Consider the following 25,000-nt stretch of genomic DNA (forward strand, 5'->3'; position numbering starts at 1 on the left):
CCCTCTGCCTGCACTCCTGCTGCCCTCTGCCTGCACTCCTGCTGCCCTCTGCCTGCAGGGGCAGAGCTGTGTGAGCCCCCAGCAGGGCCTGCCCTGCCAGCAGGGCTGCTCCTGTGGCACCAGCACCTGGGAGTGCTGTGGGAGATGGGACTGGCATGGGGCAGCTGCTGGAGCCCTACCTCAGACCCCACTGCCTCAGCTCTGGGGCCCCAGCACAGGGACCTGGAGCTGCTGGAGAGGCTCCAGAGGAGGCCACAGAGATGAGCAGAGGCTGCAGAGCCTCCCCTGTGGGGCCAGGCTGGGAGAGCTGAGCCTGGAGAAGAGAAGGCTGCAGGGAGACCTCAGAGCAGCCTCCCAGTGCCTGAAGGGATCACAGAACCACAGAGTGCTCTGGGCTGGAAGGGAGCTCCAGAGCTCCTGCAGTCCCAGCCCTGCCCCCAGCAGGGACATCCTCCCCTGCAGCAGGCTGCCCAGAGCCCTCTCCAGCCTCCCCTGGAACAGCTCCAGGGATGGAGCCTCAGCCACCTCCCTGGGCAGCCTGCTGCAGGGTTCCAGCAGCCTCCTGGGGCAGAACTTGTTCCTCACATCCAATCTCCATCTGCTCTGCTCTGCTTTGAAGCCATTGCCCCTGGGCCTGGCCCTGCAGCCCTTTGGGCACAGTCTCTCTGCAGCCTTCCTGCAGCCCCTTCAGCTCCTGGCAGCAGCTCTGAGGTGCCCCTGGAGCCTTCTCCTCTGCAGGCTGCACAGCCCCAGCTCCCTCAGCCTGTGCCCAGAGCAGAGCTGCTCCCTGGGTGTGCTCAGCAGCAGCTGATGCCAGCAGCTCTGCTGGGTGGCCAGGGGCTGGGGTGGGTTGGGAGGCTCCTGGAGCCAGAATCTGTCAGGGCTGTTGCAGTGGCATAAATGCCAGCATTGAGAGCAGCCCAGGCTGCCACCAGCTCTGGGGCACAGAGAGGGCATTGTGCCCCTGCTGGGGCGCTGGATGTGGCTCTCCTGCCTCCCAGCAAGCAGTGCTGGGCCCCAGCAGGGAAGGAGCAGTCTGGTGACCCCAGGGAGGAGAAAGGAGCTTTGCTTCCAGTCCTGGCCAGCCTGACCCCCTGCTGCCCTGGGCCATGCAGGCAGGAAGGGCTGTGGCACGCAGCAGCTGGGCAGCAGTGAGGACAAGCAGCTGAGGGAGGCACCAAGGCCTCCAGGGGCACAGAACTGCTTAGAAACAATCACTCAAGTCAGGCTGTGCCACTCAGCTGGGGGTGCAGCTCCACAGCCTGGGCTCAGGAGCAGGGGCAGCTCAGAGGTGCCTGCTGCCAAGGCTGGGGCTGCCCACAGGTGGCATCTGAAGGGCCAGGGGTGGCATCTGAAGGGCCAGGGGTGGCATTTGAAGGGCCAGGGGTGGCATCTGAAGGGCCAGGGGTGGCATTTGAAGGGCCAGGGGTGGCATCTGAAGGCCCAGGGGTGGCATCTGAAGGCCCAGGGGTGGCATTTGAAGGGCCTGATAGGGGGCCCACAGTCATGGCCCTCAGCTGGCTGTGGGATTTTCTGGCTGGAGCAGAGGTGCTGAGCCCCTGCCATGGTGCTGCCTGAGGCCAGTGGGTTGCTTGGTCGCTCTCTCAGCCCTCAGGCTCTCAGAGCTGCCTGCAGGTTCCCAGCAGGTTGGGTTTGCCCTTGGCTGGCAGGCTGGCAGCTGAGTGGCAGCAGGCAGCAGCTCTCCCTGGGTCACAGCCTTGGCTGCCAGCTTTGGGCAGCAGCTCTCCCTGAGGCAGAGCCTTCCCTTTGCTCCTGGAGTCACAGTGGCTCAGGCTGGAAGGGACTCCTGAGATCCTCTGCTCCAGGCCCTGCCATGCCCAGGGACCCCTCCCAGCCAGGCTCAGCTGCTCAGGGCCTCATCCAGCCTGGCCCTCACCACCTCCAGGTTGTTCCACAGCCTCCCTGGGCAGCCTGTGCCAGAGTCTCCCCAGCCTCACACTGAACAACTTCTTCCTCAGCTCCACTCTAACCCTGCTCTGCCTCAGCTCCAAACCATTGCCCCTGGGCCTGGCTCCAGACCCCCTCAGCAGAAGTCTCTCTGCAGCCTTCCTGCAGGATCCCTTCAGGATCATCAGGAGGGAGTTGTGCCCAGGGAGGCTGGGGAGACTCTGGCACAGGCTGCCCAGGGAGGTGCTGGAGGCTCCATCCCTGGAGCCACTCAGGCTCAGCCTGGCTGTGTCCCTGGGCAGCCTGCTGGGGCTGCAGGGGTCCCTGCCCATGGCACAGGATGCCCCTGGAGGCTGCCTGCCAGCCCAGAGCAGTCTGGGATCTGCAGCACTTCAGACACCATCCACAATTCCCTCTGCCCAGCTGGCAGCTGCTGGGGGAGGAGAGGCAGCAGCAGTGGGCTGGCAGCAGTGTGCCTGGCAGCAGTGTGCCCTGGCAGCAGTGTGCCCTGCAGCCTGGCTCCCTGCAGCCTGGGCTGTGCCCTGCAGCGGTGCCCTGCAGCCCGGTGCCCTGCAGCCCAGTGCCCTGCAGCCCAGTGCCCTGCAGCGGTGCCCTGCAGCTGTGCCCTGCAGCCCGGGCTGTGCCCCGCAGCGGTGCCCTGCAGCGGTGCCCTGCAGCTGTGCCCTGCAGCCCGGGCTGTGCCCTGCAGCGGTGCCCTGCAGCTGTGCCCTGCAGCCCGGGCTGTGCCCCGCAGCGGTACCCTGCAGTGGTGCCCTGCAGCGGTGCCCTGCAGCTGTGCCCTGCAGCCCGCGCTGTGCCCCGCAGCGGTACCCTGCAGCTGTGCCCTGCAGCCCAGGCTGTGCCCCGCAGCGGTACCCTGCAGTGGTGCCCTGCAGCGGTGCCCTGCAGCCCGGGCTGTGCCCCGCAGCGGTGCCCTGCAGCCCGGGCTGTGCCCTGCAGCGGTGCCCTGCAGCGGTGCCCTGCAGCCCGGGCTGTGCCCTGCAGCGGTGCCCTGCAGCGGTGCCCTGCAGCCCGGTGCCCTGCAGCCCGGGCTGTGCCCCGCAGCGGTGCCCTGCAGCGGTGCCCTGCAGCCCGGGCTGTGCCCTGCAGCGGTGCCCTGCAGCCCGGGCTGTGCCCTGCAGCGGTGCCCTGCAGCGGTGCCCTGCAGCCCGGTGCCCTGCAGCCCGGGCTGTGCCCCGCAGCGGTGCCCTGCAGCGGTGCCCTGCAGCCCGGGCTGTGCCCTGCAGCGGTGCCCTGCAGCCCGGGCTGTGCCCTGCAGCGGTGCCCTGCAGCGGTGCCCTGCAGCGGTGCCCTGCAGCCCAGGCTGTGCCCCGCAGCGGTGCCCTGCAGCGGTGCCCTGCAGCCCAGGCTGTGCCCCGCAGCGGTGCCCTGCAGCCCGGGCTGTGCCCTGCAGCGGTGCCCTGCAGCCCGGGCTGTGCCCTGCAGCGGTGCCCTGCAGCCCGGGCTGTGCCCCGCAGCGGTGCCCTGCAGCCCGGGCTGTGCCCTGCAGCGGTGCCCTGCAGCGGTGCCCTGCAGCCCGGGCTGTGCCCCGCAGCGGTGCCCTGAGCCCGCCCTGTGCCGCAGATGTGCCGCCGCGTCTACAAGGGGATCCCGCTGCAGGTGCGGGGCCAGGTCTGGGCTCTGCTGCTGGATGTGGAGAGGATGAAGAAGGAGAACGAAGGGAAGTACGAGGTAGGCACTGCCTGGGCACGGGGGGCTGGGGCTGGGCTCTGTGCCCACCTGCAGGGGCGGGGGGCGGGGGGCAGAGGGTGGGCTGGGGGCTCCTGCACAGAGCCCTCACCGCCTGCCTGGGGAGGCCAGGGGCCTCTGACCACTCTGGGAGCTGGCACTGGCACTGCCCAGGAGATGCTGGGAAGGACTGGAAAGGTAAAGGCTGCCAGCTCCTCCAGCTGTGCCCTGGGCTGGGGGCTGCCAGCTCCTCCTCCAGCTGTGCCCTGGGCTGGGGGCTGCCAGCTCCTCCAGCTGTGCCCTGGGCTGGGGGCTGCCAGCTCCTCCAGCTGTGCCCTGGGCTGGGGGCTGCCAGCTCCTCCTCCAGCTGTGCCCTGGGCTGGGGGCTGCCAGCTCCTCCTCCAGCTGTGCCCTGGGCTGGGGGCTGCCAGCTCCTCCTCCAGCTGTGCCCTGGGCTGGGGGCTGCCAGCTCCTCCTCCAGCTGTGCCCTGGGCTGGGGGCTGCCAGCTCCTCCTCCAGCTGTGCCCTGGGCTGTTCCTGCTGCTGGAGGAGGATAACCTTGCTCAGGGGTGGCCTTGCTCAGGGATGGCCTTGTTCAGGGATGGCCTTGCTCAGGGATGGCCTTGCTCAGGGTTGGCCTTGCTCAGGGATGGCCTTGCTCAGGGTTGGCCTTGCTCAGGGATGGCCTTGCTCAGGGTTGGCCTTGCTCAGGGATGGCCTTGCTCAGGGATGGCCTTGCTCAGGGATGACCTTGCTCAGGGTTGGCCTTGCTCAGGGATGGCCTTGCTCAGGGATGACCTTGCTCAGGGTTGGCCTTGCTCAGGGATGACCTTGCTCAGGGTTGGCCTTGCTCAGGGATGGCCTTGCTCAGGGATGACCTTGCTCAGGGTTGGCCTTGCTCAGGGATGGCCTTGCTCAGGGATGACCTTGCTCAGGGTTGGCCTTGCTCAGGGGTGGCCTTGCTCAGGGGTGGCCTTGCTCAGGGATGACCTTGCTCAGGGATGGCCTTGCTCAGGGATGGCCTTGCTCAGGGTTGGCCTTGCTCAGGGGTCGCCTTGCTCAGGGATGACCTTGCTCAGGGATGGCCTTGCTCAGGGGTGGACTTGCTCAGGGATGACCTTGCTCAGGGTTGGCCTTGCTCAGGGTTGGCCTTGCTCAGGGATGGCCTTGCTCAGGGTTGGCCTTGCTCAGGGGTCGCCTTGCTCAGGGATGACCTTGCTCAGGGTTGGCCTTGCTCAGGGGTGGACTTGCTCAGGGTTGGCCTTGCTCAGGGTTGGCCTTGCTCAGGGTTGGCCTTGCTCAGGGATGGCCTTGCTCAGGGATGACCTTGCTCAGGGATGGCCTTGCTCAGGGATGGCCTTGCTCAGGGTTGGCCTTGCTCAGGGATGGCCTTGCTCAGGGATGACCTTGCTCAGGGGTGGCCTTGCTCAGGGTTGGCCTTGCTCAGGGATGGCCTTGCTCAGGGATGACCTTGCTCAGGGTTGGCCTTGCTCAGGGATGGCCTTGCTCAGGGATGACCTTGCTCAGGGTTGGCCTTGCTCAGGGATGGCCTTGCTCAGGGATGGCCTTGCTCAGGGTTGGACTTGCTCAGGGTTGGACTTGCTCAGGGATGACCTTGCTCAGGGATGGCCTTGCTCAGGGGTGGCCTTGCTCAGGGTTGGACTTGCTCAGGGTTGGCCTTGCTCAGGGGTGGCCTTGCTCAGGGGTGGCGTTGCTCTCCCAGCCTGGGTGCTGTTGTAGCCTGCATCCCATAGTTGGGTGAGGATCAGGCTGTGGTGGGGTCATAGAAGCACAGAACCAGGGGGTTGGAAAGGACCTTTTGAAGCCATCTTCTCCAACTGCCCCTGCAGGGACAGCTCCAACTGAGGTTGCTCAGAGCCACATCGACTTTGACCTTGAATGGCTCCAGGCAGGAGGCAGCCACAGCCTCCCTGGGCAGCCTGTGCCAGAGTCTCCCCAGCCTCACTCCCAACCATTTCTTCCTCCTCTCCACTCTCAGTCTCCTCTCTCCCAGCTCAAAGCCATTGTCCCTCAGCCTGGCACTCCCAGCCCTTGGCCAGAGTCCCTCCCCAGCTCTCCTGGAGCCCTTCAGGCACTGCAAGGCTGCTCTGAGGTCTGCCTGCAGCCTTCTCTTCTCCAGGCTGCACAGCCCCAGCTCTCCCAGCCTGGCCCCAAGGGGAGGTTCTGCAGCCTCTGAGCATCTTTGTGGCCTCCTCTGGAGCCTCCCCCTCAGGTCCAGGTCCCCCTTGGGTTGGGGTCCCACAGCTGGCCCCAGGCCTGCAGGTGAGGTCTCCCCAGAGCAGGGCAGAGGGGCAGGATCCTCTCTCCAGCTCTGGCCACACTGCCCTGGCTGCAGCCCAGGCTGGCACTGGGGAGGCAGTTCTGGCTTGGGGCAGGGGGTGCAGTGCTGCTGCCAGCAGGAGTTTGTGTAATCCCTGCCTGCTAAGCAGGATGATGCTAACCCTCATCATCCTCACTCCAGTGGAGCTGCCAGGGGCTTGGGCAATCAGCAGAGGTCAGAAGCAATCCCAGCAAGCAGATCCTTGCTCAGCTCCCTCCCTCCAAGCAGGGTGCTGGAAGCAATCCAAGCAGAGGAAAGTCCCCAGGAGTTTGCTGTGTGCTGCAGAGGGTCTGCACTAAGCAGCAGCTTTAGGGCTAAGAGGCTTTGCTGGCTGCAAACCCCCTGCAAGCTCTTCTTAAGCTGCCTCTTCTCTGGGGCAGCTGCTGCCAGTAATTAGCTGTCCCCTAATGGCCTCCAGGAGAGGCTCCCTGCAGGCCTTGCATGAGGGCTTCTGCTTTGCCCTGGGGCACTACATCTGGGGCACTGGGTCCAGGTCTGGGCTCCCCAGTTGCAGAGGGCCAGGGAACTGCTGGAGAGAGCCCAGGGCAGGCTGCAGAGCTGCTGAGGGGCCTGGAGCAGCTCTGGGAGCAGCCAAGGCTGAGAGCCCTGGGGCTGAGAGCCTGCAGGAGAGCAGCCCCAGAGGGCAGCTGAGCAATGCTCAGCAAGAGCTAAAGGAGCTGTGGGGGGCAAGAGGCTGGGGCCAGGCTCTGCTCAGTGGTGCCCAGGGACAGCACAAGGGACAGCAAGGGGCACAGAGTGGCAGCCAGGAGGTTGGAGCTGAGCAGGAGGAGAAAGTTGTTTGGTGTGAGGCTGCTGGAGGCCTGGAGCAGGCTGCCCAGAGAGGTTGTGGAGTCTGCTGGGGTGGAGAGCTTCCAACCCCCCCTGGCTGTGTTCCTGTGTGCCCTGCCCTGGGTGATGCTGCCCTGGCAGGGGCTTGGACTGGGTGATCTCCAAGGTCCCTTGCAGCCCCTAATGCTCTGTGTCTCAGTGTCCCAGTGGAGAGCCAGCAGGGGGGGAGCTGAGGATCTTGGCTTTGAGTTGAGCTTCTGTGTCACCAGCCCAAGGGAATGGCCCAGGGCTGCTCTTGGGGTGGGAACTGCTTCAGCCTGGGATGGTTCTGCAAGGGCAGGAGTTGGAGGTCACTGCAGAGTCTGCCTCAGCAGTTTGGGCTTCACTGTGACTGAGCCTTTGGGGCTGTGGGGGCTGGGGGTGTGCTGGTTAGTGGTGTTCACAGATCCACAGAAGGGCTCAGGGTGGAGAGGAGCTCAGAGATCCTCTGCTCCAAACCCCTGCCATGGGCAGGGACTCCTCTGAGCTAGACTCAGCTGTCAGGGCCTCATCCAGCCTGGCCTTCAGCACCTCCAGGAAGGAGGCACCACAGCCTCCCTGGGCAGCCTGGGCCAGAGTCTCCCCAGCCTCACACTGAAGCCAGCACCGATCCCAGGGGTCAGAGCAGCTGCTTCTGGGCTGTGGCAGACACCAAAGTGACCATGGGAAGCTTCTCCAAGGGCAGAAGTGTAGAAGGCAGCAGAGGAGAAGTGTTTTCAGGTCAGGTTGCCAATGTTGTGTCCCTTGTTAGTTACCAGCTGGGGTGGTCTGGGTGCCCTCAGTGCAGGCAGCTGCTCCTCCATGCCTGCCTCCAGTGAGGCTGGGGGAGGAAAGCCCTGAGCTGAGTGCAAGGAGCAAGTAGCTGCCAGATGAACACAGGCAGGAGGGAGGATGGAATGGCTCAGGTTGGAGGGGAGCTCAGAGATCCTCTGCTCCAAGCCCTGCCAGGGGCAGGGACACCTCCCAGCCAGGCTCAGCTGCTCAGGGCCTCATCCAGCCTGGCCTTCAGCACCCCCAGGCAGGAGGCAGCCACAGCCTCCCTGGGCAGCCTGTGCCAGAGTCTCCCCAGCCTCACACTGAACAACTTCTTCCTCAGCTCCACTCTGCCCCTGCTCTGCCTCAGCTCCAAACCATTGCCCCTGTGCTGGCTCCAGCCCCCCTCAGCCAAAGTCTCTCTGCAGCCTCCCTGCAGGATCCCTCCAGCTCCTGGCAGGCAGCTCCAGCTGAGCAGCTGCTGCATTTCTGCAGGCTCAGAGTGCTGCTCTGGTGGCCTCTGGCCAGATCCCCATGGGGAAGGTCTCTGTAAGCCTCCTCTGCAGTTTGGGCTTGGTTGTGTCTGAGCCTGTGGCGTGGTGAAGGCCTGGGGCTGTGCCTCAGTGTGGGGCTTAGAAAAGTGTCCCTTGAGTGCCAGCTGAGGTCTCCACACTCAGAGCAGGCAGATGGCTCCCACAGAGACACCAGAAGAAGCCAGAGTGGAGTTGAACTGGAAGGCTTTAGATTCTGAGTTGTGTTGGGGCAGAACAACCCCAAGCAAGGCTGCAGGCTTGGGGCAGTGTGGCTGGAAAGCTGCTGGCAGGAAGGGACCTGGGGCTGCTGATGGCCAAGCAGCTGAACAGGAGCCAGCAGTGTGCCCAGGGGCCCAAGAAAGCCAAAGGCCTCCTGGCTGGGATCAGCAATGCTGTGTCCAGAGCAGCAGGGAGGGGATGGTCCCCTGGGACTCAGCTCTGGGGAGGCCACACCTGGAGTGCTGTGCCCAGCCCTGGGCTCCTCAGTGCCAGGGAGCTGTGGAGGGGCTGGAGCCAGGGCAGAGCAGGGCAAGGAAGCTGGGAAGGGCCTGGGGAAGGAATGTGGTGAGGAGAGACTGAAGGAGCTGGGGATGGTTAGAGTGGAACAGAGGAGGCTGAGGGAGACCTCATTGGTGTCTGCAGCTACCTGAGAGGAGGCTGTGGAGAGGCTGCTGCTGGTCTCTGCTCCCAGGTCATTAGGCACAGGACAAGAGGCAATGGCCTCAAGCTGCCCCTGGGGAGGTTCAGACTGGAGAGTGGGAAGAAATTTTCCCCATCCAGAGTGGTCAGGGCCTGGAATGTGCTGCCCAGGGGGGTGGTGGAGTCCCCAAGCCTGGAGGTGTTTCAGGGAGGTTTGGCTGTGGTGCTTGGGGCTGTGGTTTAGGGCTGAGCCTTGCAGAGCAGGGTCCTGGGGTGGCCTTGGTGCTGCTGAGGCTCTGTTCCCAGCTGCCTGTTTCTGTGGCTCTGTGATCCTGTGCTGGAGGGAGGCTGGGGGGAGGCTGGAGACTGGCTGGGGGCTGGTTGGGGACTGGCTGGGGGCTGGCTGGGGGCTGGCTGGGGGCTGGCTGGGGGCTGGTTGGGGTCTGGCTGGGAACTGGCTGGGGGCTGGCTGGGGGCTGGCTGGGGGCTGGTTGGGTCTGGCTGGGAACTGGCTGGGGGCTGGCTGGGGGCTGGCTGGGGACTGGCTGGGGACTGGCTGGGGGCTGGCTGGGGACTGGCTGGGGGCTGGCTGGGGACTGGCTGGGGACTGGCTGGGGGCTGGCTGGGGGCTGGCTGGGGACTGGCTGGGGGCTGGCTGGGGGCTGGCTGGGGGCTATCAGGGCAGTGTCCCTTCCCCTTAGAATCACAGAACTGTCAGGGTTGGAAGGGACCTCAAGGCTCATCCAGCTCCAACCCCCTGCAGGGGGGGGCAGGGACACCTCCCTCCGGAGCAGGTTGCTCACAGCCACATCCAGCCTGGCCTGGAACACCTCCAGGGCTGAGGCTTCCAGCACCCCCCTGGGGCTGCGATGACCTCCAGCCAGCCCCTGCGGCCAGCGGCTGCTGGAGAGCTCCTGGCTGAGGGCTGGCTCTGACTCCTGCCCCTCTCTGCTCCTCCTCCCCGGCAGCAAATGAAGGAGCAGGCCAAGAGCCTCTCCTCGGAGATCAAACAGATCGACCTGGACGTGAACAGAACCTTCCGCAACCACATCATGTTCCGGGAGCGCTACGGCCTCAAGTGAGCCGGCAGGGGGCGCTGCGGGCAGGGGTGCTGCGGGCAGGGGGAGTGCAGGCAGGGGGCGCTGCGGGCAGGGGCGCTGCGGGCAGGGGTGCTGCGGGCAGGGGGAGTGCAGGCAGGGGGCGCTGCGGGCAGGGGCGCTGCGGGCAGGGGGAGTGCAGGCAGGGGGAGATGCGGGCAGGGGCACTGCGGGCAGGGGCGCTGCGGGCAGGGGCGATGCGGGCAGGGGGCATGTGGGCAGGGGCGCTGCGGGCAGAGGGCATGCGGGCAGGGGTGCTGCGGGCAGGGGGCACTGTGGGCAGAGGGCATGCGGGCAGGGGCGCTGTGGGCAGGGGCGCTGCGGGCAGAGGGCATGCGGGCAGGGGCGCTGTGGGCAGGGGGCGCTGCGGGCAGAGGGAGATGCGGGCAGGGGCTCTGCGGGCAGGGGGCACTGCGGGCAGGGGCGCTGCAGGCAGGGGGATTGCAGGCAGGGGGAGATGCGGGCAGGGGCACTGTGGGCAGGGGGCGCTGCGGGCAGAGGGCATGCGGGCAGGGGGCGCTGCGGGCAGGGGGCTCTGCGGGAAGGGGCGCTGCGGGCAGGGCGCGCTGCGGGCAGAGGGCATGCGGGCAGGGGCACTGCGGGCAGGGGGCGCTGCGGGCAGGGGCACTGCAGGCAGAGGGCATGCGGGCAGGGGCGCTGTGGGCAGAGGGCATGCGGGCAGGGGCGATGCGGGCAGAGGGCATGCGGGCAGCGGTGCTGCGGGCAGGGGGAGATACGGGCAGGGGCACTGCGGGCAGGGGGCGCTGCGGGCAGGGGATGCTGCAGGGAGGGGGAGATGCGGGTGGGGCACTGCGGGCAGGGGCGCTGCGGGCAGGGGGAGATGCGAGCAGGGGGTGCTGCGGGCAGGGGGAGATGCAGGCAGAGGGTGCTGCGGGGAGAGGGTGCTGCTGGCAGGGGGAGATGTGGGCAGGGGGTGCTGCGGGCAGGGGGTGCTGCGGGCAGGGTGAGATGCAGGCAGGGGGCGCTGCGGGGAGAGGGTGCTGCGGGCAGGGGGTGCTGTGGGCAGGGGGTGCTGTGGGCAGGGGGTGCTGTGGGCAGGGGTGCTGCAGGGACGGGTGCTGCTGGCAGGGGTGCTGCGGGGAGAGGGTGCTGCAGGCAGGGGGTGCTGTGGGGAGAGGGTGCTGCAGGCAGGGGGTGCTGCGGGCAGGGGCGCTGTGGGCACGGGGTGCTGCAGGCAGGGGGTGCTGCGGGCAGGGGGTGCTGCGGGCAGGGGCGCTGTGGGCACGGGGTGCTGCAGGCAGGGGGTGCTGCGGGCAGGGGGTGCTGTGGGCAGGGGCGCTGTGGGCAGGGGCGCTGTGGGCAGGGGGTGCTGCAGGCAGGGGGTGCTGCGGGCAGGGGGTGCTGTGGGCAGGGGCGCTGTGGGCAGGGGGTGCTGCAGGCAGGGGGTGCTGCGGGCAGGGGGTGCTGTGGGCAGGGGCGCTGTGGGCACGGGGTGCTGCAGGCAGGGGGTGCTGCGGGCAGGGGGTGCTGCAGGCAGGGGGTGCTGCGGGCAGGGGCGCTGTGGGCACGGGGTGCTGCAGGCAGGGGGTGCTGCGGGCAGGGGGTGCTGTGGGCAGGGGCGCTGTGGGCACGGGGTGCTGCAGGTAGGGGCGCTGTGGGCAGGGGCACTGCAGGTATGGGGTGCTGCAGCACAGGGACTGGCAGAGGAGCCGCGGGAGGGACTGGCAGAGGTGCCATGGCTGGGACTGGCAGAGGAGCCATGGCTGGGACTGGCAGAGGAGCCATGGCTGGCACTGGCAGAGGTGCCATGGGAGGGACTGGCAGAGGAGCCATGGCTGGCGCTGGCAGAGGTGCCATAGTGGCACTGGCAGAGGAGCCATGGCTGGCACTGGCAGAGGTGCCATAGTGGCACTGGCAGAGGAGCCATGGCTGGCACTGGCAGAGGTGCCATAGTGGCACTGGCAGAGGAGCCATGGCTGGCACTGGCAGAGGTGCCATAGTGGCACCGGCAGAGGAGCCATGGCTGGCACTGGCAGAGGTGCCATAGTGGCACCGGCAGAGGAGCCATGGCTGGCACTGGCAGAGGTGCCATAGTGGCACCGGCAGAGGAGCCCTGCCAGGCGCTGCCAGGTGTCTGGGGGCTGTGAGGCCCCGGGGCAGGCGCTGGGGGTGGGCCCCGGGCTCAGCCCCCGCTCAGGGCTCTCTGCTTCCCCCGCAGGCAGCAGGCTCTCTTCCACGTCCTGACAGCTTACTCCGTGTACAACACTGTGAGTAGCGGGCACAGCCCCTGCCTCGGGCTGGCACACAGCAGAGGCTGCCCCCAGCCCCCTGCCCGCCCCTGCCGCGCTCTGTGTGCCATGCTGGCACTGCCCCCGGCGGCTCCCAGCGCAGCTCAGCCCTGGGGGGCAGCAGAAGGCTCTGCACAGCTGCTGCCTCCCCCTGGGCCCTTTGTCTCCCGGCTGATGTAGCCTGGGCACAGCGAGGAGCAGAGGGTGGCACAGCAGCTCCTGGGGCAGGGCAGCAAGAGGCTGGGGCAGGGCAGGGAAGGGCAATGGAGCTGGGGAAGGGTCTGGAGAGCAGGGCTGGGGAGCAGCAGCTGAGGGAGCTGGGGGGGTTCAGCCTGGAGCAGAGGAGGCTGAGGGAGACCTCATTGCTCTCTGCAGCTCCCTGAGAGGAGGCTGCAGGGAGCTGGGCTTGGGCTCTGCTCCCCAGGCTCAGGGCACAGAAGGAGAGGAACTGGCCTGGAATTGTGCCAGGGGAGGCTTGGGTTGGAGAGGAGGAAAAATGTCTTTGGTGGCAGAGTGGTCAGGGCCTGGCAGAGGCTGCCCAGGGGGGTGGTGGAGTCCCCATGGCTGGAGGGGTTCAGTCTGCAGAAGGCTGCAGGAGACCTCCTGGTGGCCTTGCAGTGCTCCAAGGGCTGAGCAGAGAGCTGGGGACAGAGTCTGGAGCAGGGCCTGTGGGGCCAGGCCAAGGGGGGATGGTTGGAACTGCAAGAGGGAGATTGAGAGTGGAGAGAAGGAGAAATGTTTGGTGCTGAGGCTGGGGAGAGCCTGGCCCAGGCTGCCCAGAGAGGTGAAGCTGCCCCATGGCTGGCAGCAGTGCAGGGCAGGCTGTGTGGGGCTGGGAGCAGCCTGCTGGGGTTGGGGCTGTCCCTGGGGGCTGCAGGGGGCTGGGCTGGGGGAGCCTGAGAGGTCCCTTCCCCCTCCAACCCCTCTGAGTCAGTGCTGGGCAGCTGCTGCAGACCCCCTGGCTGTCAGCAGTGCAGCCCTGGGGGTGGCACAGCTCTGGGAGCAGCAGAGGGCAGCCCTGGCAGCCTGCCCAGCTCCTGCTGCAGGCTGGGGCCTGCTGGGGTGACAGCAGGGGGGACCTCTTGTTCCTGCAGGAGGTGAGCTACTGCCAAGGCATGAGCCAGATTGCAGCCATCCTGCTGATGTACCTCAACGAGGAGGATGCCTTCTGGGCCCTGGCACAGCTCCTCACCAACCAGCGGCACGCCATGCACGGTACCCGCACGGCAGGGCAGGGGAAGGGCAGGGGCTGGGCAGGGGAGGGCAGGGGCTGGGCAGGGGAAGGGCAGGGGAGGGCAGGGGATAGGCAGGGGCTGGGCAGGGGAAGGGCAGGGGAAGGGCAGGGGATGGGCAAGGGAAGGGCAGGGGAGGGCAGGGGATGGGCAGGGGAAGGGCAGGGGATGGGCAGGGGAGGGCAGGGGATGGGCAGGGGAGGGCAGGGGATGGGCAGGGGAAGGGCAGGGGATGGGCAAGGGAAGGGCAGGGGCTGGGCAAGGGAAGGGCAGGGGAGGGCAGGGGATGGGCAGTGGAAGGGCAGGGGAAGGGCAGGGGATGGGCAGGGGAAGGGCAGGGGAAGGGCAGGGGATGGGCAAGGGAAGGGCAGGGGCTGGGCAGGGGGCAGCAGGGGCTGGGCAGGGATTGAGCAGGAGTTGGGCAGGGGGCAGCAGGGGCTGGGCAGTGAGCTCTGCAGGGGCCAGGGGAGGTTCTGCAGCCTGGGCACTGCAGCACTGCGGCTCTCAGAGTTCTTTGAGGGGGGTAAGGTGTAGTCAGTGAGCAGAGGGCTGGAGAACCTCTGCTGTGGGCACAGTTGGGGCTGTGCAGCCTGGAGAGGAGAAGGCTGCAGGGAGAGCTCAGAGCTGCAGTTCAGTATCTGCAGGGGAGCTGCAGGCAGCTGGGGAGGGACTGCTCAGGAGGGGCTGTGGGGATAGGCCAAGGGGCAAGGGTTTGGCACTGGAGCAGGGCAGAGTCAGGTTGGACACCAGGAGGGAGTTGTGCCCAGGGAGGCTGGGGAGACTCTGGCACAGGCTGCCCAGGGAGGTGCTGGAGGCTCCATCCCTGGAGCCATTCAGGCTCAGCCTGGCTGTGTCCCTGGGCAGCCTGCTCTGGCTGGAGCTGTCCCTGCTGCCCATGGCAGGGGTGGCACAGGATGCCCCTGGAGGCTTCCTTCCCCCCAGCTGCAGTCTGTGAGGCTGTGGTCACAGCCAGCACCACCTGACCATGTGGCTGAGGTCAGCCTTGGAGGCAGGCAGAGCCCAGCAGAGGAGATTGTGGTTTGCCAGCCCTGGGCTGTGGTGCTCAGTGAGGAGCAGCTCCAGGGAGGTGCTGCCTTCCCTCTGCATCCCCTGGGCAAGGCAGTACCTCAAGGTTCCAGGTGATTGAGAAGCCTCCCAGAAGCAGGTCCCGAGGCATCCTGTAATGCTGTGCCCTGGGCATGCCACCAGCTGCCTGCCCTTGCCCCTTCCTGCAGCTGGAGTTCCCACACACAGCTGCTGCAGGCACACTGCAGATCCCTGCCCCTTGCCCCTGCTCAGCAGTGCCTGGTGCACAGAGGACTCTTCTGAGCAGAGCACCAAGCCCTGGGGCTTGGTGACTGCAGGCAGTCCTGTGCCTGGCAGCTTGTGCTCTGCCAGCTCCTGGGCAAGCACTGATGTGTGGCCTGAGAGGTCCTGGGCAGGTGGTGGGCACAGGAGAAGTTGTGCTCTGTGGAGCCAGAGGCAGTGCTGAGGGGGCTGCCACCCGGGCAGGGGGTGGGCTCTGAAGGGTGGGCAGTGGCAGGAGCTGGCTGAGCTGAGGTCCAGCCAACAGCAGCAGGCCAGGCAGGGAGGGCTGTCTGGAAGCCAGGCTGCCTGGGGCTGCTCCACAGCTCTGCTGCTTGGTTCTCATGGCTCTCATTTTCTCTCACCCAGGATTTTTCATCCCTGGCTTCCCAAAGCTGCAGAGATTCCAGGCCCACCATGAGCAGATCCTCAGCAAGCTGTTCCCCAAGCTGAAGAAGCACCTGGTACCTCTTGGCCAGCTCTGCCCATGCTGAGCTCCCCTTTCCCTGCCAGGGCAGCCAGAAGGATGTTCTGCCAGGAGATGCAGCCCTGGTGTCTGTCTGAGCATGCAGGACTGCTTCAGCCACAGGAGCCATGCCCTGGGCTGAACCAGCAGTGTGGGCAGCAGGGGCAGGAGGGGATTCTGCTCCAGACCCCCCTGCAGTGCTGGGGCAGCTCTGGAGCCATCAGCACAGGCAGGGAGCTGCTGGAGCAGGGCCAGAGGAGGCCACAGCAGTGCTGGCAGGGCTGGAAGCCCTCTGCTGGGAGGCCAGGCTGAGAGAGTTGGCCTTGGGCAGCCTGAAGAGGAGAAGGCTGCAGGAGACCTTCTGGTGGCCTTGCAGTGCTCCAAGGGCTGAGCAGAGAGCTGGGGACAGAGTCTGGAGCAGGGCCTGTGGGGCCAGGCCAAGGGGGGATGGTTGGAACTGCAAGAGGGAGATTGAGAGTGGAGAGAAGGAGAAATGTTTGGTGCTGAGGCTGGGGAGAGCCTGGCCCAGGCTGCCCAGAGAGGTGGAGCTGCCCCATGGCTGGCAGCAGTGCAGGGCAGGCTGTGTGGGGCTGGGAGCAGCCTGCTGGGGTTGGGGATGCCCCTGGGGGCTGCAGGGGGCTGGGCTGGGGGAGCCTGAGAGGTCCCTTCCAGCCCAAGGCAGCCTGGGGCTCCAGCCTAGCAAGACAGAAGGCCCAGGAGCTTGGGCAGCAAGCAGAGCTGCTCTCTGGGTGGCACAGTGGGCAGCAGGCTCAGTGCAGGCTGCTGCCCAGCAGGGCTGGGGGGCACTCACCTTCTCCTCCAGGGCAGTGCGGGTGGGCAGCTCCTGCTCGCTGCAAGGGCAAGGGGCAGTGGTGAGAGAGGGGCTGGGGGAGCAGGGGGCTGCAGCAAGGGGCTGAGGAGAGCAGCAGGCTCAGGGGGGACCTCAGCACTCCCCACAACTACCTGAAGGGTGGGGAGGGGGCAGGCTCTGCTCCCAGGCAGCTTGTGACAGGAGAGGGCAGGGCCTGAAGCTGTGCCAGGGGAGGGGAGGGCTGGGGGTTAGGGAGCACTGGGTGAGCCTGAAAGGTTCCTGTCCCTCCCAAGCCATTGTAGGGCCAGCAGTGTCAGGACTGCTGCAAGCTAAAGGCCTCCCCAGGACAGCTGTGCTGGAAGGCTGCCAGGGCCTGCAGCAGCTGGAGCTGGGCTGTGCTCTGACCCCAGCTGAGGGGCCCAAAGGCTGCCCCTGCCCTGCCTGCAGTCTGAGCTCAGCCATTGCTAGCCCCAGGTGAGGCACTGCAGAGCTCTGCTGCCTGCCCTGCTGCTTGGGCACCTCCAGCTGGCAGGTGGCACAAAGCTGCTGGGTGGCTGCAGGAGCATCTGCAGGACACAGCAGCTGCAGCCTACCATCCAGGGGAGCATTCCCCAGCAGCTGCTCCCTCTTCTCTTGCCCGTGCATCTGCTGGGCTGTTCAGTGGCCCTGCTCCTGCACTTCCCTTCTGCTGCACAGGTTCTTGGTGGCCCAGCTCCAGGCCAGGCTGCTCTTAACTGCAGCACTGCAGCAGCTGCAGCCCAGCCAGCCCTGGCCAGAGAAGCAGAGTCAGGGCAGGTTTTCACTTCCTCTGAGCCACCAAGAGTGTGGGATGTACTCTGGGAAGGCTGCCTGAGCCCCCTGGCTCCTGAAGCCCCCCCATGCTTGCAGGAGCAAAGCAAAGGCCAGGGCTGGGCTTTCACCCCATGGGACTTTCTTTGGCCATGCCCTGGGCACCAGGCAGGGATGGAGAAGTGAGAGGCCAGGGGGATGCAGTCAGCTGTGGAAGAGCTCTCCTCAGCCTCTCAGGACATCCTGCTCCAGCTGCAGCCAGGCCATGGACAGGAGTTGGTGCTGGCAAAGGTGTCCTGGCTGGGCAGGTCTGGAGGTGCCTGTAGGGTACATGGCAACAAGTGGCAGGACAAGAAGAAGCAGCCTCAGGCTGTGCCAGGGGAGGGTCAGGGTGGATGTTAGCAACCATTTCCTCCCAGCAAGGGTCCTGAGGCTCTGGCCCAGGCTGCCCAGGGAGGTGCTGCAGTCCCCACCCCTGGAGGGGTTTCAGAGCCTGTGGTGCTGAGGGCTGTGGCTCAGGGGCTGAGCAGCAGGGGTGGCAGTGTGAGCTGGGGGGCAGTGGCTGGGCTGGAGGAGCTCAAAGGTCTCTTCCAGCCTCAACACTTCTGTGGTTCTCTGATTCTGTTGAGAGTTTGTGTGGGGCCCCAGGAGGCTCACAAGGGAAGGAGATGATAAGAACAAAGCCAGCCTGTGAGGAGTGCAGGCCTGGGCTTCCAGGGGGCTTTGATTATGGATATAAACTGCAGCACAGGAGGCTCCACCTCAGCACTGGGAGGCTCCCAGAGCCCTGGAGCAGGCTGCCCAGAGAGGTTGTGGAGTCTCTTTCCCTGGAGCCTTCCCAGCCCTGTCTGGATGTGTTCTATGTGACCTGGGCTGGGTTCTGTGCTCCTGCTCTGGCAGGGCTTAGACTGGAAGCTCTCCAGAGCTCCCTTCCCACCCCTGGCATCATTTCCCACTGGATTCTCGTGGCCACCTGGCTGCTGATGGCTTTGGATGAGCACAAACTCCACTGGATACAGCACTGCCTGGGTGAAGGGACCCAAAGAGTGGTGGCCAAAGGAGTTAAATGCAGCTGGTTGCTGGTCACAAGTGGTGTTCCCTGTGACCAGCTCACTGTGCCTTCCAGCTCACTGTTGGGACCACTTCTGTTTCACATCTGTCTGCAGATGACACCAAGTTAGGTGCTGAGTGTTGATCTGCACCAGGGCAGGGAGGCTCTGCAGAGGCACTTGGATGGATTGGATCCATGGCCAAGGTTCCCAGGAGCAGCTTCAGCAAGGCCAAGTGCCAGGTCCTGCCCTTGGGGCACAGCAACCCCAAGCAAGGCTGCAGGCTTGGGGCAGTGTGGCTGGAAAGCTGCTGGCAGGAAGGGACCTGGGGCTGCTGATGGCCAAGCAGCTGAACAGGAGCCAGCAGTGTGCCCAGGGGCCCAAGAAAGCCAAAGGCCTCCTGGCTGGGATCAGCAATGCTGTGTCCAGAGCAGCAGGGAGGGGATGGTCCCCTGGGACTCAGCTCTGGGGAGGCCACACCTGGAGTGCTGTGCCCAGCTCTGGGCTCCTCAGTGCCAGGGAGCTGTGGAGGGGCTGGAGCCAGGGCAGAGCAGGGCAAGGAAGCTGGGAAGGGCCTGGGGAAGGAATCTGGTGAGGAGAGACTGAAGGAGCTGGGGATGGTTAGAGTGGAACAGAGGAGGCTGAGGGAGACCTCATTGGTGTCTGCAGCTACCTGAGAGGAGGCTGTGGAGAGGCTGCTGCTGGTCTCTGCTCCCAGGTCATTAGGCACAGGACAAGAGGCAATGGCCTCAAGCTGCCCCTGGGGAGGTTCAGAATGCAGAGTGGGAAGAAATTTTCCCCATCCAGAGTGGTCAGGGCCTGGAATGTGCTGCCCAGGGGGGTGGTGGAGTCCCCAGGCCTGGAGGTGTTTCAGGGAGGTTTGGCTGTGGTGCTTGGGGCTGTGGTTTAGGGCTGAGCCTTGCAGAGCAGGGTCCTGGGGTGGCCTTGGTGCTGCTGAGGCTCTGTTCCCAGCTGGCTGTTTCTGTGGCTGTGTGACCCCTGCCTCAGCCTGGGCTGGGGCTGGGGCCAGAAAATCTTCTCCTAGCAGTCCCTCTCCAGAGCTGTGGCTGGGGTCTGGCCACACCAAGGCTTGTGGGCCCAAGGCCTTGGGCCAAGGCCTTCAAGCTTGGTATTCATAGAGGGGTTTTGTGGGGAGACAGATCCTGCACCCCAGCTGCAACCAACCAACCTCCCCTGAAGCCCTGGGAGCTGCTGACCCTCCTGTCTCTCCTCTGCTGTCTCCTAGGACAAGGAGCAGATGACCACAGGGATTTACACCACCAAGTGGTTCCTGCAGTGCTTCATCGACAGGGTGAGGATGCTCTGGGCCTGTGCTGCTCTGCCTCACCTGCTGCCTTCCTTCTGTGCACAGCTCCCAGGGTGGTAGGGTGGCAGGAGGGGGGACCTGGGGCCTGTGCTCACCCAGCAGTCCAGTTAAGGAGGGAGAAGCCAAAGCTGCCAACGTGCCACAGCTGCTTCTGGAGAGGTGGCTCAGTGGCAGCAGTCTGAGCTTGCAAGCCAGCAGAGATCCTCCTCCTGCCCACTGGCACTGCTGCAAAGGCAACTCACCTGCCCCTGGCTCTGGGAAAGAGCTGCAGGCACAGACCTGAGCAGACAGCACTGCAGCAGCTGCAGGGATGGGCACTGGAGACACAGCTAAGCAGGGCACAAGTCCTTGGCCAGTCCTGAGCCAAGACTTTCACAACAGCTTACCCAGAGCCTCCCTGGGCAGCCTGTGCCAGAGCCTCCCCAGCCTCACTCATCTCCACTCTCAGTCTCCTCTCTCCCAGCTCAAAGCCATTGTCCCTCAGCCTGGCACTCCCAGCCCTTGGCCAGAGTCCCTCCCCAGCTCTCCTGGAGCCCTTCAGGCACTGCAAGGCTGCTCTGAGGTCTCCCTGGAGCCTTCTCTTCTCCAGGCTGCACAGCCCCAGCTCTCCCAGCCTGGCCCCAAGGGGAGGCTCTGCAGCCTCTGCTCACCTTGGCTGCTTGTGCAGAAGGCTGCTGGGAAGAAATAGTTGAGAGTGAGGCTGGGGAGACTCTGGCACAGGCTGCCCAGGGAGGCTGTGGCTGCCTCCTGCCTGGAGGTGCTCAGGGCCAGGCTGGATGAGGCCCTGAGCTGTGCTGCTGAGCTTTGAGCTCCCTTCCAGCCCAGCCCCCTCTGATCCTAGACACCAAGGGAAGGGATTCTAATGCTCACTGAAGCACTGTTGGACCTTCAGCCCTCCCCTGCAGAGCCCTTCCCCTCTGTGAGCAGTTTGCTTGGAATGGGTTTGTGTGTTCACAGGGTGATGATGCTCCCTCCAGGGTCAGGGAATCCATCTGCCTCTGGGGGAGCTTTCTCCTTCCCTTCATCCACACCCAGGCCCCAGGTCCTGCCCTGGCCACCCAAAGCTCTTAGCAGCACAAAGGATCAGATGAATGGCTGAGTCCTGCACAGGCAGTGCCTGCCCTGCTGTGCCTGGGGCCAGTGGTGGTGCCACCCCCTGTGTCTGCCCCTGCTAACCAGCTGGTGTTTGTTTGGAGCAGACTCCCTTCACCCTCACCCTGCGCCTCTGGGACATCTACATCCTGGAAGGGGAGCGAGTGCTGACTGCCATGGCCTACACCATCCTCAAACTGCACAAGAGTAAGCTGCTGGGGGCCTGCTGGGCTGCCCACCCACCACCAGCCTGCTGGCAGCCCTGTGCTGCAGCCCTGTGCTGGAGCCCTGTGCTGGCCCCAAGCCCCAGACTCGTGCTAGTGCCCCTAGGGCCGTGGCTTGCCAGCTTGGAAGGGGCTCCAGGAGTCCTCCAGTCCAACAGAGCAGCCTGGGAGGGCTGCCCAGCACCACCTCCAGCTGCCCCTTGGAGCAGCCCCAGCACTGGGGAGTCCACCCCTGCCCTGAGCAGGGGAGGGAAGGAGCAGGGGAGACCTCCTCACCCTCCAATGGCTGCCTGAAAGAGGCTGGAGCACGGTGGGGGTTGGGCTCTGCTCCCAGGTAGCAACAGGATGAGAGGAGCTGGCCTCAGGTTGCTCCAGGGGAGGGTTGGCTGCCAAGGGCTGTGCTGGAGGCCTCAGCCCTGGGGGGTTGCAGAGATGTGGTGCTGAGGGCCATGGGTTAGTGGTGGTGACCAGGTGCTGCTGGGTTGAAGGTTGGACTGGATGGCCTTGGAGGTCTCTCCCAAGCCAAAACAACTCTCTGATCCCTGGGGGGAAAAGATTCCTCTTGTGCCCAATCAGAACCTCCCCATAAGAAATTTGTCCCCATAAGGTGCAAGGGGGGGAGGTGTGAAGGTGGAGATGAGATGCTGCAGGGGCTGCAGGGCGCTCAGCACCCAGCAGAGCCACCTGCATCCCTCCCAGCTGCCCCTTCCTGCATGCTGCACCCCACAGCCTCTGCCAGCAGGCTACAGGGGCAGGGCAGGCAGCACCCAGCTGCCTGGGCAAGGCTCTGGAGCTCAACAGGCTGCAGAGGGAGAAATAAACCCAGGGCCAGACTTCCAGACTGCCCCAGCCCTGCTTTCCTCGCAGGAGCTTGGGGCAGGCATGGATCTGCTTTGAGATCTTTGGGACTTTAAGCCCCTCCAGTGCCCTGAGCCAGCAGCCTTGCTTTGCCACCCCTCCCCCTCAGAAGAAGCAGGAGGGATGCTGCTCCTGCATGCTGGGGACAGCGATGGGCTGCATCTGCTGGCTTCTGCAGGAGCTTCCCTGCTCCTCCAGCTGCCCAGAAATGCACCTCCTGGGGTCCTGCTGATGGCAGGGATGGGGAACGAAATGTCTGCTAGGGATGTGCAGCCCTGCCTGCATCCCTGGCATGGATCAGTGTCCTTGCCTTCATCCCACCCCTGCCTGCATCCCAGCCCTGCCTGCCCTGGCTCAGCCTTCCTTCCCTGCCTGCCGTGGCTGAGCTGTGCCGGTCTGCAGCCGCGGCCGCTCGGCGGCTGCCGGCGGTGCTGCCGTCTGCCGCTCGGGGTCTGCCTCACGGAGCTTTTCCCCCTCCTAGAGGCTGTGGGGAGAACTTCCAGCTGCAGCCCAAGAGCTGCATCCTGCTCAGCAGGAGTTCGGCGGCCGCCGGCGCTCGGCTGCAGCCCGGAGCTTCGTCTCCTGCTGTAGTGAGGGCTGCACGGCGATCGGTGCCATGAAGCACCTTCCCTGCACCCCGTGCCCTCTCTGCCTGGCGCTGCCATCTTCACCTGGCATGCTGGGTGGGTTCAGAGGGGATTGCTCAGGCAGCACAGGAGGCAGCTGGGGGAGGGGCAGCAGGGTTCAGGCTGTGCCGCCCCGGAGCGCCCAGGCTGGATGGGGCCTTGAGCCACCTGGGCACCGAGCGATGGGCGGGGGGGGGGTGTGGAACCGGGTGATCCTGAGGGGCCCAGCCCAGCCCCCTGTGTGTGTGGCTGCTGTGCCCAGAGCGCCTGCTGAGGATGAGCCTGGAGGAGCTGCGGGAGTTCCTGCAGGAGCGCATCGCCGGCTCGCTGCACTACGAGGACGACGCAGTCATCGAGCAGCTGCAGCTCTCCATGGCCGAGCTGCGCCGCATCAAGTGCGACCTGCCCCCCCCAGGTGCGTGCAGGGCCAGCTGCAGCCCACAGCGGCCCCCTGGCACGGCAGGCAGCCAGGGCAGCCCCGGCAAGGTGCAGCAGCTGCCCCAGGTGTGGCGGGTGGGGAGCAGAGAGGATCACAGCCTGGGCTGCAGCAGCAGAAGTGTGGCCAGCAGGGCCAGGGAGGGGATTCTGCCCCTCTGCTCCACTCTGCTGAGACCACAGCTGCAGCTCTGGGGCCAGCTCTGCAGCCTCTGTGCCAGGAAGGCTCTGGAGGGGCTGGAAGGTGTCCAGAGCAGGGCCAGGAGGAGGAGCAGAGGGCTGGAGCTGCTCTGCTCTGGAGACAGCCTGAGAGAGTTGGGGTTGTGCAGGCTGGAGAGGAGAAGGCTCCCAGGAGACCTTCTGGTGGCCTTCCAGGAGCTGCAGGGGGCTGCAAGCAAGCTGGGGAGGGACTTTGGAGGGGGTCAGGGAGGGATAGGGGTCTGGGACACCTCTGAGGGGGGCAGGAATCAGGCCTGGGACAGAAAGGCAGCAATGGGCACTGGCAGCCCAGAAGGCCAAGGGCTGAGCTGCCCTTGGCCTTCTGGGCTGCCAGTGCCCATTGCCAGAGGTGGAGGGAGAGGATCCTGCCCCTCTGCTCTGGGGTGTCAGGGAGGGATAGGACTGGGGGGGATGGAGCAGAACCAGAAGTGGGGAGATTGAGATTGGCTGTGAGGAAGAAGTTGTTGCCCAGGAGGGTGGTGAGAGCCTGGCACAGGCTGCCCAGGGAGGTGGTGGAAGCCTCCTGCCTGGAGGTGGCTGTGAGCCCATGGCAGAGAGTAGGAACTGGCTGAGCCTTGAGGTCCCTTCCAGCCCTGCCAGCTCTGTGACACTTGGGGTGTGTTTGGTCTCAGGCTTCAGCAAGGATCTGGGCAAGGGAACTGAGGCAGCCTCAGGCAGCTGGCAGGCAACACCAAGCTGGGTGGCAGTGATGGGCTGCTGGAGGGTCAGGAGGTTGTACAGAGGCACCTGACCGGGCTGGGTCAATGTGCTGAGGCCAGTGGGATGAGGTTCAGCAAGGCCAAGGGCCGGGTCCTGCCCTGGGGTCACAACAAGCCCAGGAAGGCTGCAGGCGGGGGGCAGAGTGCCCGGAAGGTGCCCAGGAGAGCAGGCGCCGGGGTGGTGGTTGGCAGGAGCCGAAGCTGAGGCAGCAGCGTGCAGGCAAGGGTTGGGTCTGGTGACCTCAAGCACTTCTCTGTTTCCAATGCAGCAAAGCCTGAGGAGTTCCCACGCAAGCCTCTGGGGCTGGAGCTCTCCCTCAGCCCCGTGGCCAGGAAGGGCACCGCGGCGGCCAACGGCCAGAACGGCCTCCTGGGCGAGCAGCCGGAGCACAGAGGCCCCGGGGCGGCGGCGGGAGCCCCTCGGCGGGACAGCGAGGCAGCCGGAGCCGTGGACGCGGCCGCCCCGCTGCGGCCCGCGGCCGGGGCAGCGGCGGGGCGGGAGGGGCAGCCGCAGCCCGGCGAGGCCCAGACCCATCCCCACCTCCTGCCCGCCGCCCTGCCGCCGCAGCGGCCTCTGCTCCCCGCCAGCCCCGCCGGGGGGCGCCCTGCCCCGGGGTCCCTCCCCGCGCCGGCCGGAGACTCGGACTCCTCTCTCCAGAGCGCCTCCAGCCCTCCCGACCGGAGCCCTGCGGAGCCTCCTGCCGCGGAGCCCGGCCCTGCTGCCCTGCCGGCCCCCCGGCCGGCCCCTTCCCCCTGCCCGGGGCAAGGCCTTCGTGCGCCCCAGGGGCACCCTCGCCCTCTGCCGGGCTGCCAGCCGTGCCCCTCCGCTCCCCCGCGGCAGGGCGGCGAGGAGGCAGCGGTGCCCCACAGAAGGGACTGGCAGCACTTGGCATCCAAAGCTGCATCCACGGGGGAGCTCAGCAGCCTGCAGCGGAGCCCCCTGCTGCCGCAAGGCTTGGGGGGCAGTGTGCCCCTGCTGGCGGGCAGCCAGGCGGGGGCGGCGGGGCCGGCGCCGGGCAGCCCCGACCGGCGGGCGGCGTCCCCTGGCAGGCAGGGGAGCAGCCCCTACGCCCTCATCACGACCACCACCCCCCTCCACCTGGCACACGCCACGGAGCAGGACTTCTCCAACAGAAAGCAGGTGGCGCTGCCTCTGCCAGAGACTGGGCAGCCCCTGCCTGCCGCCTCCATGCCACCAGCCCTGGCACCGGATGCCCCTGGGAGCCTCCAGAAAGCCTTCCCTGCACTGAGAGCCCCACGGCCGCCCCTGAGCCCCAAGCCCAAGCTGCCGCCGACGGTGCCCAAGTCCCAGTCCGAGAACAGCTTCCCACCAGCCTCCCCTGCCCTGCCCAAGCTGCCCAAGTCGGTCACCTTCTAGCGGGGCCGCGGGCAGGCAGGCAGAGGCGGAGTGCCAGGGCAGCACCCTCAGCCCGTGGGCAGGACCCCTCTGAGCGGGGCTGCGCTGGGTACGAGCACGGCGAGGAGCGGCGCCGGGGGACACCGGCGAGCTGCGGCTGCTCCTCCGCCAGGGACCGCCGGGAGGGGCTGCCTCTGCTTTCCCGCAGCCTGGGCACTCGGCAGGGCACACCCAGGCCTGCCCAGGATGCCCCTGCCAGCCAGGGGCCGTGAGATGCCTTCGGTGGGTGCCTCCGGAGGCCTCCACAGAGCCAGGCCCGTGGCTGTGGGCAGCAGCACTGCGGGGCAGGGCCCCGGGGGCCTCTGTGCCACTCCACAGCCTGGCCGGAGCCACCCGCTGCTGCCGCGCTGGATGCCGGCCTGGTGGTGGCTGCGGCCCCAAGGTGGGGGCTGAG

At 66.4% G+C, this 25,000-nt stretch overlaps 1 protein-coding gene across 1 annotated transcript in view; it reads left to right on the forward strand.

Annotated features, from left to right (window-relative positions):
* Positions 1–24,581, forward strand: part of LOC104302079 (USP6 N-terminal-like protein) — a 39,859-nt gene extending 15,278 nt beyond the window's left edge. Inside the window, exons 6-14 of the mRNA XM_054171982.1 lie at positions 3,493–3,600; positions 9,660–9,769; positions 11,968–12,016; positions 13,132–13,252; positions 14,944–15,038; positions 18,936–19,001; positions 20,216–20,315; positions 22,079–22,231; positions 23,459–24,581. Of these exons, the coding sequence (XP_054027957.1) occupies positions 3,493–3,600; positions 9,660–9,769; positions 11,968–12,016; positions 13,132–13,252; positions 14,944–15,038; positions 18,936–19,001; positions 20,216–20,315; positions 22,079–22,231; positions 23,459–24,567 (1,911 nt within the window). The 3' untranslated portion in view covers positions 24,568–24,581. The remainder of the gene's footprint in view (positions 1–3,492; positions 3,601–9,659; positions 9,770–11,967; positions 12,017–13,131; positions 13,253–14,943; positions 15,039–18,935; positions 19,002–20,215; positions 20,316–22,078; positions 22,232–23,458) is intronic.
* Positions 24,582–25,000: the final 419 nt, after the last annotated feature.

This window comes from Dryobates pubescens, chromosome 22, assembly GCF_014839835.1.
Source record: "Dryobates pubescens isolate bDryPub1 chromosome 22, bDryPub1.pri, whole genome shotgun sequence".
NCBI classification, from domain to species: Eukaryota; Metazoa; Chordata; class Aves; order Piciformes; family Picidae; genus Dryobates; species Dryobates pubescens.